This window comes from Lissotriton vulgaris, chromosome 12, assembly GCF_964263255.1.
Source record: "Lissotriton vulgaris chromosome 12, aLisVul1.2, whole genome shotgun sequence".
NCBI classification, from domain to species: Eukaryota; Metazoa; Chordata; class Amphibia; order Caudata; family Salamandridae; genus Lissotriton; species Lissotriton vulgaris.
The window spans coordinates 569,124,388-569,147,164 of NC_141700.1; the positions used below are offsets into that span (position 1 = coordinate 569,124,388).

At 49.3% G+C, this 22,777-nt stretch overlaps 1 protein-coding gene across 1 annotated transcript in view; it reads left to right on the top strand.

Moving 5' to 3' along the window:
* The window catches only part of LOC147677759 (uncharacterized), a 774,570-nt gene extending 758,373 nt beyond the window's left edge, over nt 1–16,197 (top strand). Inside the window, exons 2-3 of the mRNA XM_086945584.1 lie at nt 14,903–15,118; nt 15,937–16,197. Coding sequence (XP_086801710.1) covers nt 14,903–15,118; nt 15,937–16,197 — 477 coding nt within the window. The remainder of the gene's footprint in view (nt 1–14,902; nt 15,119–15,936) is intronic.
* The last annotated feature ends 6,580 nt before the right edge of the window (nt 16,198–22,777 follow it).

A 22,777-nucleotide genomic window follows, 5' to 3' on the forward strand; every position in this document is an offset into this window, starting at 1 on the left:
GTCAGGGCAAGGGAGTTACACCAAAACACATTAGATAAAACACACACTTTACAATGTGCCAGGGGCACGGGCAGAATTTACAGGGGATATTACAAGACAGGGCCACCTGGACCACTGTCAGGAATCAGCACTTTTAGAAGTAACACTTTTTAGAAAATAGCACTTAGAATGTAAAATTACATTAGCACAAAATAGCACACAACCAGTAATCACTGGTAACCAGGACCTCACTAGCACCACCTGTACTAGGGATAAAACAACCACCTAAGTATTGCTATACCTGTAGGGGTCTAAGGAAGGAAACACATGATGCATCACAATACATTCAGAGGTGTAAAAGCAAAGCACATGACGTATTACCAACACATTCAGAGGTGCAAGAACAGCAACCACAATAGCGCAAAATCCACATTAGCCACCACCTGTGGCAGTCCCTGTGTCCAAAGTTAGGGCAGGCTGTAATGAGCCAAATGTACACCAGCCTAAACGTGGCAGTTGCCCACAAAGTGCTGGGCAACTGGGTAAGGGTGGGGCAAAACACACGTGGGAGCCTCGCAGGCTCTGTGCCCTGGAACAAAGATGTGCCCCCTAGAGCCTCGCTGGGCTCTTAACACAAATGTGGCGCTGTGGAGCCTCTCTGGGCTCTTAAACAAATGGGTCACCTTGAGCCTTCTCTGGGCTAGTAAACCAAATGGGCCGACACCATGGGGAGCGACCCGCTGCCAAGTGGGGCCGCTCTATCACCCCTTGTGATCCTTCACAACGACGGAGTCCCTCACGGGGGACTCTAAACTCAAGTATGCCCGTCAGAGCCTCTCTAGGCTCGAAATACTGGATGTGGCTGTGGAGGGAGCCTCGCTCTGGCGGGGGGAGCCCCCTAGGCTCAACAAAGGAATGCCCCTTGTGGTTCCCGAACAAGCAACAGCGCTAGACCGTGCTAGGGGGGGCGGACCCCGACAATGGGTCCCGGCGCCCCTCCCGTCTATCGGCACTCACCGGCTTCCTGCCGTCGCGCTGGGTCTCGGCGGCGTCTCTGCTCCGCCGGCGCTTCCCCTCTCCCCGGGGCTCTCCTCACTTTCTTGGAGCCTCGGGGGGGGGGGGGGGACAGGTGCCGGCTTCTTCTTCTCGCGCTGCTCCTCGCTGGGTCTCTCTCCTCCTGGGGCCCGGGGGCAGGACGGGACTTCCGGTTGTCCCGCTATAGCCTGCCTGACTTCCTGTGACTGGGGGCCGCCAATGGCAGCGCGGCCCTCGGTCGGGAGGCGGGCCCTCGAGGCAAACTCCGGGCAGCGGCGGTGAACCCTCAAATTTAGATAGAAGGCGAGGTGGGCTCTCGCTATGGCCACGACAATAGCGGCACAGTCCCTGGCGAGGTGGGCACTCGCCAGGGGCTTCCAAATTGGCAAATTAGAGCGGGCAAATGCCGGGTGGGCACCGGCGGTGCAAAAAGCGCTCCCAGGCGCTAGGCAGATAATCACAGCGCTCCAAGCGCTATAATCAAGAATAAAGCGCTTCCAAGCGGTAGAGGGCATAAAGCGCGCTACGAGCGCTACGAGCAGAATAAAGTGCTCCCAGGGGCAAGGACAGGGCCCCAGCAAACAAGTCCTTGGGCAGGCAGGGGGGCAAGGCTGGGCCCAGAGCCAGCTCACTGGGTCTCCAAGCAGGGAGACACTCCAAGTGGCGGTCCTCTGGCCCAGCGTCAGCAGCAGCAGCTCCCTCAGGATCCTGGAAGAGAACAAGTTCAGTGGGGACACAGCCCCATTTTTATACAGTGTATTCCTTTGTCCAAGGGTGCAGAGTGGGGGCGGAACCAGTCGCAGCTGGTTCTTGAGTACTCTGTTTACCTCAACCACCCTCTCTATTCACTGGCAGGGCTTGGGTCATTAGACGCACCACAGGGGGGCGGAGCCAGCATTGTGTGGGGAAAACCCAGCCCCTCCAGGACACAGGTACACTCCTCCCACACATCACTCATGCTAATCTCCCACTCACCACCGGGGCAGACCCATCCAGACTTCCTGGAGCCTGGCATGCCAGCCAGCTCCAGCCAATCACACGCCAGCACCCTCACAGCACACGTACAGCCATGTCTAGAAATGGCGCTTCCCTACTAGACACATACATGCTGCATACACCATCTCGCAGCATTCACTCTCACGAGTTCACACATACCAGACTCAAGCCTGTACACCCCACGCATCAGGAACTACCAGGGACACATACATTCCCCATGCATTCCTATGGACGGGCAGGCCTAGCTCAGCACATGCACTCAGAGTGCGCACGCACTTTCCACTGGGACACAGTGAAAGTGCGCAGAATCCCTAAAATCATCATTGCCAGGTCACCATTTCACGCAAAAAGTCTAGGGGTGAACCTGCCCTAAGGGCCAAAGTCCAACACGGGAGTGTTGGAGTGTTTGCGGGAGTGTTGGAGTGTTTGCGGGAGTGTTGGAGTGTTTGCGGGAGTGTTGGAGTGTTTGCGGGAGTGTTTGCGGGAGTGTTTGCGGGAGTGTTTGCGGGAGTGTTTGCGGGAGTGTTTGCGGGAGTGTTTGCGGGAGTGTTGGAGTGTTTGCGGGAGTGTTGGAGTGTTTGCGGGAGTGTTTGCGGGAGTGTTTGCGGAGTGTTTGCGGAGTGTTTGCGGAGTGTTTGCGGAGTGTTTGCGGAGTGTTTGCGGGAGTGTTTGCGGGAGTGTTTGCGGGAGTGTTTGCGGGAGTGTTTGCGGGAGTGTTTGCGGGAGTGTTGGAGTGTTTGCGGGAGTGTTTGCGGGAGTGTTGGAGTGTTTGCGGGAGTGTTTGCGGGAGTGTTGGAGTGTTTGCGGGAGTGTTGGAGTGTTTGCGGGAGTGTTGGAGTGTTTGCGGGAGTGTTGGAGTGTTTGCGGGAGTGTTGGAGTGTTTGCGGGAGTGTTGGAGTGTTTGCGGGAGTGTTGGAGTGTTTGCGGGAGTGTTGGAGTGTTTGCGGGAGTGTTGGAGTGTTTGCGGGAGTGTTGGAGTGTTTGCGGGAGTGTTGGAGTGTTTGCGGGAGTGTTGGAGTGTTTGCGGGAGTGTTGGAGTGTTTGCGGGAGTGTTGGAGTGTTTGCGGGAGTGTTTGCGGGAGTGTTTGCGGGAGTGTTTGCGGGAGTGTTTGCGGGAGTGTTTGCGGGAGTGTTTGCGGGAGTGTTTGCGGGAGTGTTTGCGGGAGTGTTTGCGGGAGTGTTTGAGTGTTTGCGGGAGTGTTTGCGGGAGTGTTTGAGTGTTTGCGGGAGTGTTTGCGGGAGTGTTTGAGTGTTTGCGGGAGTGTTTGCGGGAGTGTTTGAGTGTTTGCGGGAGTGTTTGAGTGTTTGCGGGAGTGTTTGAGTGTTTGAGTGTTTGCGGGAGTGTTTGCGGGAGTGTTTGAGTGTTTGCGGGAGTGTTTGCGGGAGTGTTTGCGGGAGTGTTTGCGGGAGTGTTGGAGTGTTTGCGGGAGTGTTTGCGGGAGTGTTGGAGTGTTTGCGGGAGTGTTTGCGGGAGTGTTGGAGTGTTTGCGGGAGTGTTGGAGTGTTTGCGGGAGTGTTTGCGGGAGTGTTTGCGGAGTGTTTGCGGAGTGTTTGCGGAGTGTTTGCGGAGTGTTTGCGGAGTGTTTGCGGGAGTGTTTGCGGGAGTGTTTGCGGGAGTGTTTGCGGGAGTGTTTGCGGGAGTGTTTGCGGGAGTGTTGGAGTGTTTGCGGGAGTGTTTGCGGGAGTGTTGGAGTGTTTGCGGGAGTGTTGGAGTGTTTGCGGGAGTGTTGGAGTGTTTGCGGGAGTGTTGGAGTGTTTGCGGGAGTGTTGGAGTGTTTGCGGGAGTGTTGGAGTGTTTGCGGGAGTGTTGGAGTGTTTGCGGGAGTGTTGGAGTGTTTGCGGGAGTGTTGGAGTGTTTGCGGGAGTGTTGGAGTGTTTGCGGGAGTGTTGGAGTGTTTGCGGGAGTGTTTGCGGGAGTGTTTGCGGGAGTGTTTGCGGGAGTGTTTGCGGGAGTGTTTGCGGGAGTGTTTGCGGGAGTGTTTGCGGGAGTGTTTGCGGGAGTGTTTGCGGGAGTGTTTGCGGGAGTGTTTGCGGGAGTGTTTGCGGGAGTGTTTGCGGGAGTGTTTGCGGGAGTGTTTGCGGGAGTGTTTGAGTGTTTGCGGGAGTGTTTGCGGGAGTGTTTGAGTGTTTGCGGGAGTGTTTGCGGGAGTGTTTGAGTGTTTGCGGGAGTGTTTGAGTGTTTGCGGGAGTGTTTGAGTGTTTGAGTGTTTGCGGGAGTGTTTGCGGGAGTGTTTGAGTGTTTGCGGGAGTGTTTGCGGGAGTGTTTGCGGGAGTGTTTGCGGGAGTGTTTGCGGGAGTGTTTGCGGGAGTGTTTGCGGGAGTGTTTGAGTGTTTGCGGGAGTGTTTGCGGGAGTGTTTGAGTGTTTGAGTGTTTGCGGGAGTGTTTGAGTGTTTGCGGGAGTGTTTGAGTGTTTGCGGGAGTGTTTGAGTGTTTGCGTGTTTGCGGGAGTGTTTGAGTGTTTGCGTGTTTGCGTGTTTGCGTGTTTGCGGGAGTGTTTGCGGGAGTGTTTGCGGGAGTGTTTGCGGGAGTGTTTGCGGGAGTGTTTGCGGGAGTGTTTGCGGGAGTGTTTGCGTGTTTGCGTGTTTGTGCGGGAGTGTTTGCGGGAGTGTTTGCGGGAGTGTTTGCGGGAGTGTTTGCGGGAGTGTTTGCGGGAGTGTTTGCGGGAGTGTTTGCGGGAGTGTTTGCAGGAGTGTTTGCAGGAGTGTTTGCAGGAGTGTTTGCAGGAGTGTTTGCAGGAGTGTTTGCAGGAGTGTTTGCAGGAGTGTTTGCAGGAGTGTTTGCAGGAGTGTTTGCAGGAGTGTTTGCAGGAGTGTTTGCAGGAGTGTTTGCGGGAGTGTTTGCGGGAGTGTTTGCGGGAGTGTTTGCGGGAGTGTTTGAGTGTTTGCGGGAGTGTTTGCGGGAGTGTTTGAGTGTTTGCGGGAGTGTTTGCGGGAGTGTTTGCGGGAGTGTTTGCGGGAGTGTTTGAGTGTTTGCGGGAGTGTTTGCGGGAGTGTTTGAGTGTTTGAGTGTTTGCGGGAGTGTTTGAGTGTTTGCGGGAGTGTTTGCGGGAGTGTTTGAGTGTTTGCGGGAGTGTTTGCGGGAGTGTTTGAGTGTTTGCGGGAGTGTTTGAGTGTTTGCGGGAGTGTTTGCGGGAGTGTTTGAGTGTTTGCGGGAGTGTTTGAGTGTTTGCGGGAGTGTTTGCGGGAGTGTTTGAGTGTTTGCGGGAGTGTTTGCGGGAGTGTTTGCGGGAGTGTTTGCGGGAGTGTTTGAGTGTTTGCGGGAGTGTTTGCGGGAGTGTTTGAGTGTTTGAGTGTTTGCGGGAGTGTTTGCGGGAGTGTTTGCGGGAGTGTTTGTGTGTTTGCAGGAGTGTTTGAGTGTTTGCGGGAGTGTTTGCGGGAGTGTTTGAGTGTTTGAGGGAGTGTTTGAGTGTTTGCGGGAGTGTTTGCGGGAGTGTTTGAGTGTTTGCGGGAGTGTTTGTGGGAGTGTTTGCGGGAGTGTTTGAGTGTTTGCGGGAGTGTTTGAGTGTTTGCGGGAGTATTTGCGGGAGTGTTTGAGTGTTTGCGGGAGTGTTTGCGGGAGTGTTTGAGTGTTTGCGGGAGTGTTTGCGGGAGTGTTTGCGTGTTTCCGGGAGTGTTTGCGGGAGTGTTTGAGTGTTTGCGTGTTTGCGGGAGTGTTTGAGTGTTTGCGTGTTTGCGGGAGTGTTTGAGTGTTTGCGGGAGTGTTTGCGGGAGTGTTTGAGTATTTGCGGGAGTGTTTGAGTGTTTGCGGGAGTGTTTGAGTGTTTGCGGGAGTGTTTGAGTGTTTGCGGGAGTGTTTGAGTGTTTGCGGGAGTGTTTGTGGGAGTGTTTGCGGGAGTGTTTGAGTGTTTGCGGGAGTGTTTGAGTGTTTGCGGGAGTGTTTGCGGGAGTGTTTGAGTGTTTGCGGGAGTGTTTGCGGGAGTGTTTGCGGGAGTGTTTGCGGGAGTGTTTGAGTGTTTGCGTGTTTGCGGGAGTGTTTGAGTGTTTGCGTGTTTGCGGGAGTGTTTGAGTGTTTGCGGGAGTGTTTGCGGGAGTGTTTGAGTGTTTGCGGGAGTGTTTGAGTGTTTGGGTGTTTGCGGGAGTGTTTGAGTGTGGGAGTGTTTGCGGGAGTGTTTGAGTGTTTGCGGGAGTGTTTGCGGGAGTGTTTGAGTGTTTGCGGGAGTGTTTGCGGGAGTGTTTGAGTGTTTGCGGGAGTGTTTGAGTGTTTGCGGGAGTGTTTGCGGGAGTGTTTGAGTGTTTGCGGGAGTGTTTGAGTGTTTGCGGGAGTGTTTGAGTGTTTTAGTGTTTGCGGGAGTGTTTGCGGGAGTGTTTGCGGGAGTGTTTGCGGGAGTGTTTGCGGGAGTGTTTGCGGGAGTGTTTGCGGGAGTGTTTGCGGGAGTGTTTGCGGGAGTGTTTGAGTGTTTGCGGGAGTGTTTGAAGGAGTGTTTGAAGGAGTGTTTGAAGGAGTGTTTGCAGGAGTGTTTGCAGGAGTGTTTGCGGGAGTGTTTGCGGGAGTGTTTGCGGGAGTGTGTGAGTGTTTGCGGGAGTGTTTGCGGGAGTGTGTGAGTGTTTGCGGGAGTGTTTGAGTGTTTGCGGGAGTGTTTGAGTGTTTGCGGGAGTGTTTGCGGGAGTGTTTGCGGGAGTGTTTGCGGGAGTGTTTGCGGGAGTGTTTGCGGGAGTGTTTGAGTGTTTGCGGGAGTGTTTGCGGGAGTGTTTGCGGGAGTGTTTGAGTGTTTGCGGGAGTGTTTGCGGGAGTGTTTGCGGGAGTGTTTGAGTGTTTGAGTGTTTGCGGGAGTGTTTGCGGGAGTGTTTGAGTGTTTGCGGGAGTGTTTGCGGGAGTGTTTGAGTGTTTGAGTGTTTGCGGGAGTGTTTGAGTGTTTGAGTGTTTGCGGGAGTGTTTGCGGGAGTGTTTGAGTGTTTGAGTGTTTGCGGGAGTGTTTGCGGGAGTGTTTGAGTGTTTGCGGGAGTGTTTGCGGGAGTGTTTGCGGGAGTGTTTGAGTGTTTGCGGGAGTGTTTGAGTGTTTGCGGGAGTGTTTGCGGGAGTGTTTGAGTGTTTGCGGGAGTGTTTGAGTGTTTGCGGGAGTGTTTGAGTGTTTGGGTGTTTGCGGGAGTGTTTGAGTGTTTGCGGGAGTGTTTGCGGGAGTGTTTGAGTGTTTGCGGGAGTGTTTGAGTGTTTGCGGGAGTGTTTGCGGGAGTGTTTGAGTGTTTGCGGGAGTGTTTGCGGGAGTGTTTGAGTGTTTGCGGGAGTGTTTGAGTGTTTGCGGGAGTGTTTGCGGGAGTGTTTGAGTGTTTGCGGGAGTGTTTGAGTGTTTGCGGGAGTGTTTGCGGGAGTGTTTGAGTGTTTGCGGGAGTGTTTGAGTGTTTGGGTGTTTGCGGGAGTGTTTGAGTGTTTGCGGGAGTGTTTGCGGGAGTGTTTGCGGGAGTGTTTGAGTGTTTGCGGGAGTGTTTGAGTGTTTGCGGGAGTGTTTGAGTGTTTGCGGGAGTGTTTGCGGGAGTGTTTGAGTGTTTGCGGGAGTGTTTGAGTGTTTGAGTGTTTGCGGGAGTGTTTGCGGGAGTGTTTGAGTGTTTGCGGGAGTGTTTGCGGGAGTGTTTGCGGGAGTGTTTGCGGGAGTGTTTGCGGGAGTGTTTGCGGGAGTGTTTGAGTGTTTGCGGGAGTGTTTGAGTGTTTGCGGGAGTGTTTGAGTGTTTGCGGGAGTGTTTGAGTGTTTGCGGGAGTGTTTGAGTGTTTGCGGGAGTGTTTGAGTGTTTGCGGGAGTGTTTGAGTGTTTGCGGGAGTGTTTGAGTGTTTGCGGGAGTGTTTGCGGGAGTGTTTGCGGGAGTGTTTGCGGGAGTGTTTGCGGGAGTGTTTGCGGGAGTGTTTGCGGGAGTGTTTGAGTGTTTGCGGGAGTGTTTGAGTGTTTGCGGGAGTGTTTGAGTGTTTGCGGGAGTGTTTGAGTGTTTGCGGGAGTGTTTGAGTGTTTGCGGGAGTGTTTGCGGGAGTGTTTGCGGGAGTGTTTGCGGGAGTGTTTGCGGGAGTGTTTGCGGGAGTGTTTGCGGGAGTGTTTGCGGGAGTGTTTGCGGGAGTGTTTGAGTGTTTGCGGGTTTGCGTGTTTGCGGGATTATTTGAGTGTTTGCGTGAGTGTTTGAGTGTTTGCGTGTTTGCTTGAGTGTTTGAGTGTTTGCGGGAGTGTTTGAGTGTTTGCGTGTTTGCGGGAGTGTTTGAGTGTTTGAGTGTTTGAGTGTTTGAGTGTTTGAGTGTTTGAGTGTTTGAGTGTTTGAGTGTTTGAGTGTTTGAGTGTTTGAGTGTTTGAGTGTTTGAGTGTTTGAGTGTTTGCGGGAGTGTTTGCGGGAGTGTTTGCGGGAGTGTTTGCGGGAGTGTTTGCGGGAGTGTTTGCGGGAGTGTTTGCGGGAGTGTTTGCGGGAGTGTTTGCGGGAGTGTTTGCGGGAGTGTTTGAGTGTTTGCGGGAGTGTTTGAGTGTTTGCGGGAGTGTTTGCGGGAGTGTTTGAGTGTTTGCGGGAGTGTTTGCGGGAGTGTTTGCGTGTTTGCGGGAGTGTTTGAGTGTTTGCGGGAGTGTTTGAGTGTTTGCGGGAGTGTTTGCGGGAGTGTTCGAGTGTTTGGGTGTTTGCGGGAGTGTTTGCGTGTTTGCGGGAGTGTTTGCGGGAGTGTTTGCGGGAGTGTTTGCGGGAGTGTTTGAGTGTTTGCGGGAGTGTTTGCGGGAGTGTTTGCGTGTTTGCGGGAGTGTTTGCATGTTTGCGGGAGTGTTTGCGGGAGTGTTTGAGTGTTTGCGGGAGTGTTCGAGTGTTTGCGTGTTTGCGGGAGTGTTTGCGTGTTTGCGGGAGTGTTTGCGGGAGTGTTTGCGGGAGTGTTTGAGTGTTTGCGGGAGTGTTTGCGGGAGTGTTTGCGTGTTTGCGGGAGTGTTTGCGTGTTTGCGGGAGTGTTTGCGGGAGTGTTTGAGTGTTTGCGGGAGTGTTTGCGGGAGTGTTTGCGTGTTTGCGGGAGTGTTTGAGTGTTTGCGGGAGTGTTTGAGTGTTTGCGGGAGTGTTTGCGGGAGTGTTCGAGTGTTTGGGTGTTTGCGGGAGTGTTTGCGGGAGTGTTTGCGGGAGTGTTTGCGGGAGTGTTTGAGTGTTTGCGGGAGTGTTTGCGGGAGTGTTTGCGTGTTTGCGGGAGTGTTTGCATGTTTGCGGGAGTGTTTGCGGGAGTGTTTGAGTGTTTGCGGGAGTGTTCGAGTGTTTGCGTGTTTGCGGGAGTGTGTGCGTGTTTGCGGGAGTGTTTGCGGGAGTGTTTGCGGGAGTGTTTGAGTGTTTGCGGGAGTGTTTGCGGGAGTGTTTGCGTGTTTGCGGGAGTGTTTGCGTGTTTGCGGGAGTGTTTGCGGGAGTGTTTGAGTGTTTGCGGGAGTGTTTGCGGGAGTGTTTGCGGGAGTGTTTGAGTGTTTGCGGGAGTGTTTGAGTGTTTGCGGGAGTGTTTGCGGGAGTGTTTGAGTGTTTGCGGGAGTGTTTGCGGGAGTGTTTGCGTGTTTGCGGGAGTGTTTGCGGGAGTGTTTGACGCAAACACTCAAACACTCCCGCAAACACTCCCGCAAACACGCAAACACTCAAACACTCAAACACTCAAACACTCAAACACGCAAACACTCCCGCAAACACGCAAACACTCAAACACTCAAACACTCAAACACTCAAACACTCAAACACTCAAACACTCCCGCAAACACGCAAACACTCAAACACTCACGCAAAAACGCAAACCCGCAAACACTCCCGCAAACACTCCTGCAAACACGCAAACACTCAAACACTCAAACACTCAAACACTCAAACACTCAAACACGCAAACACTCAAACACTCAAACACTCAAACACTCAAACACTCAAACACTCAAACACTCAAACACTCAAACACTCAAACACTCAAACACTCAAACACTCAAACACTCAAACACGCAAACACGCAAACACTCAAACACTCAAACACTCAAACACTCAAACACTCAAACACTCAAACACTCAAACACTCAAACACTCAAACACTCAAACACTCAAACACTCAAACACTCAAACACTCAAACACTCAAACACTCCCGCAAACACGCAAACACTCAAACACGCAAACACTCAAACACGCAAACACTCAAACACGCAAACACTCAAGCAAACACGCAAACACTCAAACACTCACGCAAACACGCAAACCCGCAAACACTCAAACACTCACGCAAACACTCAAACACTCCCGCAAACACGCAAACACTCACGCAAACACGCAAACACGCAAACACGCAAACACGCAAACACTCAAACACTCAAACACTCAAACACTCAAACACTCAAACACTCAAACACTCAAACACTCAAACACGCAAACACTCACGCAAACACTCCCGCAAACACTCCCGCAAACACTCCCGCAAACACTCCCGCAAACACTCCCGCAAACACTCCCGCAAACACTCCCGCAAACACTCCCGCAAACACGCAAACCCGCAAACACTCCTGCAAACACGCAAACACGCAAACCCGCAAACACTCAAACACTCAAACACTCAAACACGCAAACACTCAAACACTCAAACACTCAAACACTCAAACACTCAAACACGCAAACACTCCCGCAAACACTCCCGCAAACACTCCCGCAAACACTCCCGCAAACACTCCCGCAAACACTCCCGCAAACACTCCCGCAAACACTCCCGCAAACACTCCCGCAAACACGCAAACACTCACGCAAACACGCAAACACTCACGCAAACACGCAAACACTCCCGCAAACACTCCCGCAAACACTCACGCAAACACTCACGCAAACACGCAAACACTCACGCAAACACGCAAACACTCCCGCAAACACGCAAACACTCCCGCAAACACGCAAACACTCCCGCAAACACGCAAACACTCCCGCAAACACGCAAACACTCACGCAAACACGCAAACACTCCCGCAAACACGCAAACACTCCCGCAAACACGCAAACACTCCCGCAAACACGCAAACACACAAACACTCCCGCAAACACGCAAACACTCCCGCAAACACGCAAACACTCCCGCAAACACGCAAACACTCCCGCAAACACGCAAACACTCCCGCAAACACTCCCGCAAACACTCACGCAAACACTCTCGCAAACACGCAAACACTCCCGCAAACACGCAAACACTCCCGCAAACACGCAAGCAAACACGCAAACACGCAAGCAAACACGCAAACACTCACGCAAACACGCAAACACTCACGCAAACACTCCCGCAAACACTCACGCAAACACGCAAACACTCCCGCAAACACGCAAACACTCCCGCAAACACGCAAACACTCCCGCAAACACGCAAACACTCCCGCAAACACGCAAACACTCCCGCAAACACGCAAACACTCACGCAAACACTCCCGCAAACACTCACGCAAACACGCAAACACTCACGCAAACACGCAAACACTCACGCAAACACGCAAACACTCACGCAAACACTCACGCAAACACGCAAACACTCCCGCAAACACTCCCGCAAACACGCAAACCCGCAAACACTCAAACACTCAAACACTCAAACACTCAAACACGCAAACACTCAAACACGCAAACACGCAAACACTCCCGCAAACACTCCCGCAAACACTCAAACACTCAAACACTCAAACACTCCCGCAAACACGCAAACACTCAAACACGCAAACACTCAAACACGCAAACACTCAAACACTCAAACACTCCCGCAAACACTCAAACACTCAAGCAAACACGCAAACACTCAAACACTCCCGCAAACACTCAAACACTCAAGCAAACACGCAAACACTCAAACACTCACGCAAACACTCAAATAATCCCGCAAACACGCAAACCCGCAAACACTCAAACACTCAAACACTCAAACACTCAAACACTCCCGCAAACACTCCCGCAAACACTCCCGCAAACACTCCCGCAAACACTCCCGCAAACACTCCCGCAAACCCGCAAACACTCACGCAAACACGCAAACACTCACGCAAACACGCAAACACTCACGCAAACACGCAAACACTCCCGCAAACACGCAAACACTCACGCAAACACGCAAACACTCACGCAAACACGCAAACACTCACGCAAACACGCAAACACTCACGCAAACACGCAAACACTCCCGCAAACACGCAAACACTCCCGCAAACACGCAAACACTCCCGCAAACACGCAAACACTCCCGCAAACACGCAAACACTCCCGCAAACACGCAAACACTCCCGCAAACACGCAAACACTCCCGCAAACACGCAAACACTCCCGCAAACACGCAAACACTCCCGCAAACACGCAAACACTCCCGCAAACACGCAAACACTCCCGCAAACACTCCCGCAAACACTCCCGCAAACACTCACGCAAACACTCTCGCAAACACGCAAACACTCCCGCAAACACGCAAACACTCCCGCAAACACGCAAGCAAACACGCAAACACGCAAGCAAACACGCAAACACTCACGCAAACACGCAAACACTCACGCAAACACTCCCGCAAACACTCCCGCAAACACGCAAACACTCCCGCAAACACGCAAACACTCCCGCAAACACGCAAACACTCCCGCAAACACGCAAACACTCCCGCAAACACGCAAACACTCCCGCAAACACGCAAACACTCACGCAAACACTCCCGCAAACACTCACGCAAACACGCAAACACTAACGCAAACACGCAAACACTCACGCAAACACGCAAACACTCCCGCAAACACTCCCGCAAACACTCACGCAAACACGCAAACACGCAAACACTCACGCAAACACGCAAACACTCACGCAAACACGCAAACACGCAAACACTCACGCAAACACGCAAACACTCACGCAAACACGCAAACACTCACGCAAACACGCAAACACTCACGCAAACACGCAAACACTCACGCAAACACGCAAACACTCACGCAAACACGCAAACACTCACGCAAACACTCACGCAAACACTCACGCAAACACTCACGCAAACACTCACGCAAACACTCACGCAAACACTCACGCAAACACTCACGCAAACACTCCCGCAAACACTCCCGCAAACACTCCCGCAAACACTCCCGCAAACACTCCCGCAAACACTCCCGCAAACACTCCCGCAAACACTCCCGCAAACACTCCCGCAAACACTCCCGCAAACACTCCCGCAAACACTCCCGCAAACACTCCCGCAAACACTCAAACACGCAAACACTCCCGCAAACACGCAAACACTCAAACACGCAAACACTCAAACACGCAAACACTCAAACACTCAAACACTCCCGCAAACACTCAAACACTCAAGCAAACACGCAAACACTCAAACACTCCCGCAAACACTCAAACACTCAAGCAAACACGCAAACACTCAAACACTCACGCAAACACTCAAATAATCCCGCAAACACGCAAACCCGCAAACACTCAAACACTCAAACACTCAAACACTCCCGCAAACACTCCCGCAAACACTCCCGCAAACACTCCCGCAAACACTCCCGCAAACACTCCCGCAAACCCGCAAACACTCACGCAAACACGCAAACACTCACGCAAACACGCAAACACTCACGCAAACACGCAAACACTCCCGCAAACACGCAAACACTCACGCAAACACGCAAACACTCACGCAAACACGCAAACACTCACGCAAACACGCAAACACTCACGCAAACACGCAAACACTCCCGCAAACACGCAAACACTCCCGCAAACACGCAAACACTCCCGCAAACACGCAAACACTCCCGCAAACACGCAAACACTCCCGCAAACACGCAAACACTCCCGCAAACACGCAAACACTCCCGCAAACACGCAAACACTCCCGCAAACACGCAAACACTCCCGCAAACACGCAAACACTCCCGCAAACACGCAAACACTCCCGCAAACACTCCCGCAAACACTCCCGCAAACACTCACGCAAACACTCTCGCAAACACGCAAACACTCCCGCAAACACGCAAACACTCCCGCAAACACGCAAGCAAACACGCAAACACGCAAGCAAACACGCAAACACTCACGCAAACACGCAAACACTCACGCAAACACTCCCGCAAACACTCCCGCAAACACGCAAACACTCCCGCAAACACGCAAACACTCCCGCAAACACGCAAACACTCCCGCAAACACGCAAACACTCCCGCAAACACGCAAACACTCCCGCAAACACGCAAACACTCACGCAAACACTCCCGCAAACACTCACGCAAACACGCAAACACTAACGCAAACACGCAAACACTCACGCAAACACGCAAACACTCCCGCAAACACTCCCGCAAACACTCACGCAAACACGCAAACACGCAAACACTCACGCAAACACGCAAACACTCACGCAAACACGCAAACACGCAAACACTCACGCAAACACGCAAACACTCACGCAAACACGCAAACACTCACGCAAACACGCAAACACTCACGCAAACACGCAAACACTCACGCAAACACGCAAACACTCACGCAAACACGCAAACACTCACGCAAACACTCACGCAAACACTCACGCAAACACTCACGCAAACACTCACGCAAACACTCACGCAAACACTCCCGCAAACACTCCCGCAAACACTCCCGCAAACACTCCCGCAAACACTCCCGCAAACACTCCCGCAAACACTCCCGCAAACACTCCCGCAAACACTCCCGCAAACACTCCCGCAAACACTCCCGCAAACACTCCCGCAAACACTCCCGCAAACACTCCCGCAAACACTCCCGCAAACACTCCCGCAAACACTCCCGCAAACACTCCTTCATAAAAAAACACACTTTCACACACTTTCATAAAAAAACACTTTCACACACACTCTTTAACACACACATTCTACTACAACACTCACACCCACTCTTTAACACCCACACTCTTACACACCAACACTAACATAATAAACAAATTTCTATTACAAATTTTTTGTCTTACAGGAAGAAGAAACAAAAACAATTATTATCGCTGGCCAAGATACAAAACTTAAATCAATAACTGTGAAAGATACAACGGACTCAGTGAAAATAACTCTTTGGAGAGATGCCACAGACTTCCCGATAGAAATTGGTTCCTACATAAAGATGACGCACCTGACAGTGCATGAATTTAACAGCAATAAAATGTTGAACACAACAAGAAATACACAATTTCAAGTGAGTACAAATTATTAAACTATTAATACCTTGCTCTACTACTCATCTATACTATTTACTTTTTAAAACACTATACAACTCTATATTCACTAGATACAATTCCCTCTAACTCTCTCTTCTAATACTCACTATCAAAATTGGTTAAGCTATACTACATATTCTACTAATCACTACTATAAAACTCACTAATACTCTCCCCTAATAAATCTACTACTCAATCTTTACTACTCTCTGTTTATTACTCACACCATAAAAAACACATTATTACGGAAAAATAACATTCACTATTTCAAAATGACTTACTAATAATGCCCAACTATCACTTACAAATATGACTTTAATACTAACACTTGAGTACACAATTTTTTGTCCCTTTCTAATTCTCTCTATACTAGTACGCCAATAACTGAAATACTCCCAAAAATATTCGACAATGCACTAAAGAACTCATACACACTCTACTAATAACTCACAAACTCTACTCACACTGCACTATTAACTATAATCACTATTTACAATACTACTCTAAAACACAATACTAGTACCTACTAGTCACTATTTATTAATACGTATTTTTACTAAAGTAGCTATAACATTACAAAACAGTCTCTAATCCTCTATTATACACACTATATTATACCTTTTCACTATCTTTACTCACATCTTTCCTTTCTTCAAATATCTTCACCACTTATTAACATGATTTAAGCCTGCATATAACAAGAATGTTTTGCTTAGGTCAACACAACAACAAAAAAAAGAAACAAAAGAACTTCAAAAAAATTTAATTAACTAACTCTTTTCTTTTTCCTTCACAGAAAATACAACCACCACAAGAAGAAATAAATCTGACTATATATGGGCTAGAAACTGCAAATCAGGAACACTGTACACTAAATGTACATATTGAGAACGCCGAAAATTTACAATCTGTGGAAATAAATAACACTATTCTAATGGACTTCTTCAATATACCAGCCGACATTGACGACATTCAAGAAACTCTAATGCCTAACTTGCCAAAAAATGTTAATGTCATTTTTCAAAACGGATACATACTAAAAATACATGAGTTGTAAAAAAGGACACAATACTTTACTGTAAATAGAAGTAAAGAGAGAAAATATTCAAATTATGTTTCATAAAAAATGCAAAAAAGAACAGTATTTTCATTACAGTTTAATTTGCTTTCATACAATAATAGTAAATATATTTACTTACATAAAATTGTTAAACCTTATCTTGTCTTTGCATTATTATTTACAAACTACATAAGATATGTTACTGGGCAAATTTAGTTTAAAGAGACTACAACAAATGCACTCATTCTATGTTCTATAGCAAATTGATCAAAATGCCTAAGATATGTTACTGTGCAAAATTTTTTTTTTAAAGAAGCTATACCACATGCACTCATTCTATGTTCTGTAGCAAATTCATCTGTCTTATACCTTCAGAAAGAATGGTAAAAAAAACATAGCCACGTTCATTAGAAGTGCTACTCCAGTGATAATACTCACAACAAGCTAAACAATGTGAATAAGATAGGCACTTACAGTCCATATCTATTTACGAACTGCATAACATATGTTACTGTGCAAAAAAATTATTTTTAAGCTATAACAAATGCACTCATTGTATATCCTATAGCAAGTTCATCTGTCTTCTAACTTCTGAGTGAATAGTAAAAAAAATTACAAATCACAAGTTCATTGGAACTCCTATAAGATATATTGTCTTACATTACATTTGTAATATGGGCAATTCAAGTCAACAATAAGCATTGTGAGCTTCGAAAGAAAATAGTCGAAAAACAAGTTACTTCAAAAAGACTTACAACTGCAAGTGTCTTTCAATATCATTTTATTGTAAAATTAAGAAAGAATCTATTCTTTATAATAAACAGTTGCAAAATAACTCTCCAAAGCTGTATAGACTCTGAGGGCCTCATGTACAATGCCTAACAGTGTGTTGAGCTTGCAGTGTGTACGACTTGCAGAGTGTAGGGCTTGCAGTCTGTAGACCTCGCAATGTGTGTGGAGACTCCCCGTATGTGAGAGGAGCTCGCAGTGTGTGAGAGTACATCACAGTGTGTGTGCCTCACAGTGTATGGAAAAAGCTCGCAGTGTGAAAAGAGCTCTGGGTGGGTGTGTGAGGAGCTCTGTGTGAGTGTGTGAAGGGCAGAGGTCTTCATACTTTCATGCAGAGACACACTTGCGAGACACACTTGTAAAACATTTTTTGGCATAAGGACCCCCTTCCAACAAAAGTTTCTAGAAACTGGTACTCCTCATCAACTTTTGACAACAATAAATGCACCTGTTAGACCTCATCACATCCAACCATCATTCATCCACTCAAACTTTCACACATCCATCCTTTCATCCTTCCATCCATCCTTCATCCACCTTTTCCTCTTTCCATCCATACATCCATCCATCCTTTACACATCCACCCTTCTATCCATGCACCCATCATACAGCCACCCACCTTTTCACACATCCATCCATCATTCATCCATGCAACCTTTTATCCATCCATCTACCATTTCATTCTCCTAACTATACATCCATCCACCCACCCTTTCATCTTTCCATCCATACATCTATCCTTTACCCATCCACCCTTCTATCCATCCACCCATCATTCGTCCTCCCACCTTTTCAGACATCCATCCATCATTCATCCATGCAACATTTTCTACATCCATACATCCATCTAACATTTCATTCTCGCATCTATACATCCATCCACCCTTTCATCCATCATTCATCCACTTACCTTTTCACACATCCATCCATGCAACGTTTTATCTATCCATCCATCCTTTCATCCTCCCATCCATACATCCATCCATTCTTCATCCATCCACCCTTTCATCTATACATCCATACGCCCACCCTTTCATCTATACATCCATACGCCCACCCTTTCATCCATCCACCCATCATTCATCCCACCACCTTTTCACACATCATTCATCCATGCAACGTTTTATCCATCCAGCAACCTTTTCTTCCATCCGTCCTTCATCCGTCCACCCTTTTATCCTTCCATGCATCCTTTCATCCACACTTTCATTCATCCATCCTTCATCCATCCACCCTTGCATCTTTCCATCCATACATCCTTTACACATCCACCCTTCTATCCATCCAGCCATCATACAGCCACCCACCTTTTCACACATCCATACATCATTCATCCATGCAACCTTTTATCCATCCATACATCCATCTACCATTTCATTCTCCTAACAATACATCCATCCACCCTTTCATCTTTCCATCCATACATCCATCCTTTACCCATCCACCCTTCTATCCATCCACCCATCATTCGTCCACCCACCTTTTCAAACATCCATAAATCATTCATCCATGCAACATTTTCTACATCCATACATCCATCTAACATTTCATTCTCCAATCTATACATACATCAATGCATCCATCCATCCATCCATCCACCCACCCATCATTCATCCACCTACCTTTTCACACATACATCATTCATCCATGCAACATTTTATCTATCCATCCTTTCATTCTCCCATCCATACATCTATCCTTCATCCATCCACCCTTTCATCTATACATCCATCCACCCACCCTTTCATCTATACATCCATCCACCCACCCTTTCATCCATCCACCCATCATTCATCCCACCACCTTTTCACACATCCATACATCATTCATCCATGCAACCTTTTATCCATCCATACATCCACCTTTTCTTCCATCCGTCCTTCATCCGTCCACCCTTTCATCCTTCCACGCATCCTTCCATCCACACTTTCAACAATCCATCCTGCATCCATCCACCCTTTCATCCTTCCATCCATACATCCATCCTTTAGACATCCACGTTTCTATCCATCCACCCACCCACCTTTTCACACATCCATCATTCATCCATGCAACCTTTTATACATCAATCTTCAGATTCTTCAGAAGTTATGGGGTTTTTCAAACTAGTAAAGTCACTGTGCAAGATTGTGCCTATGCATGGTTCTGTGTGTCATCCTCATGTGCCTTATTGATGTTTTACAACAATACGTGCACTCGCATTCTAAGACCTTGACCTCATTGTGTATGTTGTTTAAAGAAGTTTCTAAGCAGCTACCTGCGTCCATCTGAGAGTGGCTTGTATAAGATATATTGTCCACCATTGTATAGTTGGGAACGAATATATTCTTTATAATGAACAGTAGCAGAATAACTCTCTCCAAAGCTTTATAGAACTCTAAGGGTCTAGTGTACATTGCCAGACAAGGGGAGGGCTCTCTGTGTGTGGGCGGGGGGCTCTGTGTGTGTGGGGGGGGGGAGACTTTCAGTGTGTGGGGGAGGGGCTTTCAGTGTGTGGGGTAGGCTCTCTGTGTGGGGGGTGGCTCGCAGTGTGTGGAAGAGGCTCGCAGTGTGTGGGGGAGGCTCGCAGTGTGTGGGGGAGGCTCGCAGTGTGTGGGGGAGGCTCGCAGTGTGTGTGGGAGGCTCGCAGTGTGTGGGGGAGGCTCGCAGTGTGTGGGGGAGGCTCGCAGTGTGTGGGGGGGCTCTGTGTGGGTGTGTGTTGGGGGGCTCTGTAGGTGTTTGTGGGTGTCATTTGCGAAAGAAAGCTAGTGGCATTGCAAATAACTGCCATTTATTTATGTTAAAATAAAAATGTCAAGAGCTTTGCCAATAGCTCAAACTTTAACAAAGGCAAAACCATTGCATTGTAAATGCTTGTTCTTACAATGCTGCTTTGTCCAACAACCATTGTGGGAGGAAGAAACTATGCTTCGATCCCACTGTATGGAGCCACCCACATGGAGACACTTAGTTTTTTTTACATTTTTTATTTGGGTAACAGGGTCTGACTCTTTTCATATACAACAGTTGTGTCCCTGCAAGAATACAGATGCCGTTTGGATTTCTCCTTAACCTACGGAAAATTCATACAATATCGAGCTGCAAACACACCGGTGGGACATCGAGGCGCCCGACACTGTATTTTCTTAGCCAATTAATCCAAGGAGCATATAGCTGCTTCATGGTACACAGATGCATAGGCCTGGGGTCACACCACCCCCCAATGAAAGCTTCAAACCCAGATGTTTCTGACAACTACACACAATGTGAAATCATGGGTTGTGTGCGTCACACAACTATTACTTACTCAGAATTCCCTGTACAGTATAAACATAGGCTCAGGTAAAAAAAAAAAAAGCCGGTCTAACTGAACGGGGGGGGGGGGGCGTGCGGGGATACGGGGTCAGGGGCAGTGAAAGCAAAACTCCTACCATCCAGCATTCCCACACTTTTACTTTGTGTGGGTTGGCCAATCGAAACAGACTTCCAAACTAAATCTGTGACAATGTCAAGTTAATGTTATCTGCATAATTTTGACCTATTCCTGTACCATGTAATAGGCCTTCACACACATTTAGCCTACTCTTTTTATCCCGAGAAGTGAGAAAACTTTCGATGGTAGAATCTCAGAAAAATCGAAATCAGTGAATTTTCAATCACATAAACGTGAAGATTTTTTTTTTTATCCTTTGACACTTGCAATGTATTCTGGGTAAAAAATTTAAAAAAAAAATTAAAAAAAAAAAAAGAATTGGGAGTCATGCCAGCCACATCACTATGGAATTCTGTGTCTAGTTTTCGGGAAATGTATGGGTTAGTAGGTTCCCCTTGGTGCCAGCTGATGCCCATGGTCAAACACTACAAAGAATCCCCATGGATTTGTTACCCTTCAAAACATTTGCCTGGAATCTATTGTGCAGCTCACTTCTCAACCTCTGGAAAAGTCACATGCTTGGTAAACCAACGCTCATATCAAGTCAAAATTTGTATAGCGCACTACTCACCCAGAGGGTCTCAAGGTGCTTGAGGGAGAGGGGTTCTCTACTTATCAAATAGCCAGGTTTTGAGTTGTTTGCTGAAGGAGAGGTGGTTCTGTGTAAGGCGGAGGTGGGTGGGGAGAGAATTCCAGGTTTTGGCCGCTAAGTAGGAGAAAGATCTTCCTCCCATGGTGGCTCTTCGGATGCGTGGAATCTCGGCGAGGGCTTGATTGGACGATCGTAGTTGGCGGGTGGGGGTGTAAAAGGTCAGGCGCGTGTTGAGGTATTTGGGTCCTAGGTCGTAGAGGGCTTTGGGTGCGTGGGTGAGGAGACGGAACATTCTCTTGTTGACGGGGAGCCAGTGAAGGTCTCTCAAGTGACCGGTTATGTGATTGTGGCGGGGTATGTCTAGGATGAGTCGGGCGGAGGCGTTCTGAATGCGTTGGAGTTTTTCTGTAATTTGGCTGTGGTTCCGGCATAGAGGGTGTTTCCGTAGTCCAGTCGGCTTGTGACCAGTGCCTGGGTGACAGTCTTTCTTGTTTCGGTGGGGATCCATCGGAAGATCTTTCTGAGCATGCGAAGATGTTAAAGCATGATGATGAGATGGCGTTAACTTGTCTCGTCATCGAGAGGGAGGAGTCTAGAATAAATCCCAGGTTGCGAGCATGGTCCGTTGGTTTGGGTGCGCTGCCCAAGGCCGGTGGCCACCATGAGTCGTCCCATGCAGAGGGGGATGATCCTAGGATGAGGACTCCCGTTTTGTCTGACTTCAGTTTTAAGCGGCTGTTCTTCATCCACGTTTTTCATCCCTTCATGTAGATTGGTTTTGGCGGTGTTTGGGTCTTTGGTGAGGGAGAGGATCAGCTGTGTGTCGTCAGCGTAGGAGATGATGCTGAGGTTGTGCTGGCGTGCGATGGACGCGAGGGGGCTCATGTAGACGTTGAAGAGGGTGGGGCTGAGCGATGATCCTTGTGATACGCCACAGATGACTTCAGTGGCCCCTGATCTGAAAGGGGGTAGGCGGACTCTCTGGGTTCTTCCGGCGAGGAACGAGATGATCCAGTCCAATGCTTTTCCTTTTATCCCCGCGTTGACGAGGCGTTGTACAAGGGTGCTGTGACATACCGTGTCAAACGCTGCGGAGAGGTCCAGGAGGAGGAGGGCCACTGTTTCCCCTTTGTCGAGTAGTGTTCAGATGTCGTCTGTGGCTGCGAAAAAGGGCGGTCTCGGTGCTGTGTTTGGCTCGGAAGCCGGACTGTGAGGGGCAGAGGGATCCGTTAGACTCGAGGAAGGCGGCGAGCTGACTGTTGACTGTGTCTATGACTTTGGCAGGGAAAGGGAGGAGCGAGATGGGGCGGTAGTTCTGAAGTTCAGTGGGGTCTGCTGTAGCTTTCTACAGGAGGGCACTGAGTTCGGCATGTTTCCAGCTTTCCTGGAAAGTAGCGGTGTTGAGGGAGCAGTTGATATCCCGGAGATGGGGTGCGATGATGGAATCGGCCTTGTTGAAGATGTGGTGGGGGCATGGGTCGGTAGGTGATCCGGAGTGAATGGAGTTCATCAAGCGGATGGTGTCTACGGTGCTGATCGGGTTACAGGCGCGAATGGTGGTGGTGGGGGGCTTCAGTTCGGTGGTAAGGGGGGTGGACTGGTCGCTGAAGCTGTTAAGTAGGTCAGCGATTTTGTTGTGGAAGAACGAGGCTAGAGAGTTGCAGAGGTCTTGAGAGGGGGTGATATCGTTGGTGCTAAGCGTGGGCGGAAAATCCGTTCCGCTCGCGGATTTTGCGGATTTTCGGGAAATCCGCAATCCGCGAGATTTGCGGATTTCCCGCAAA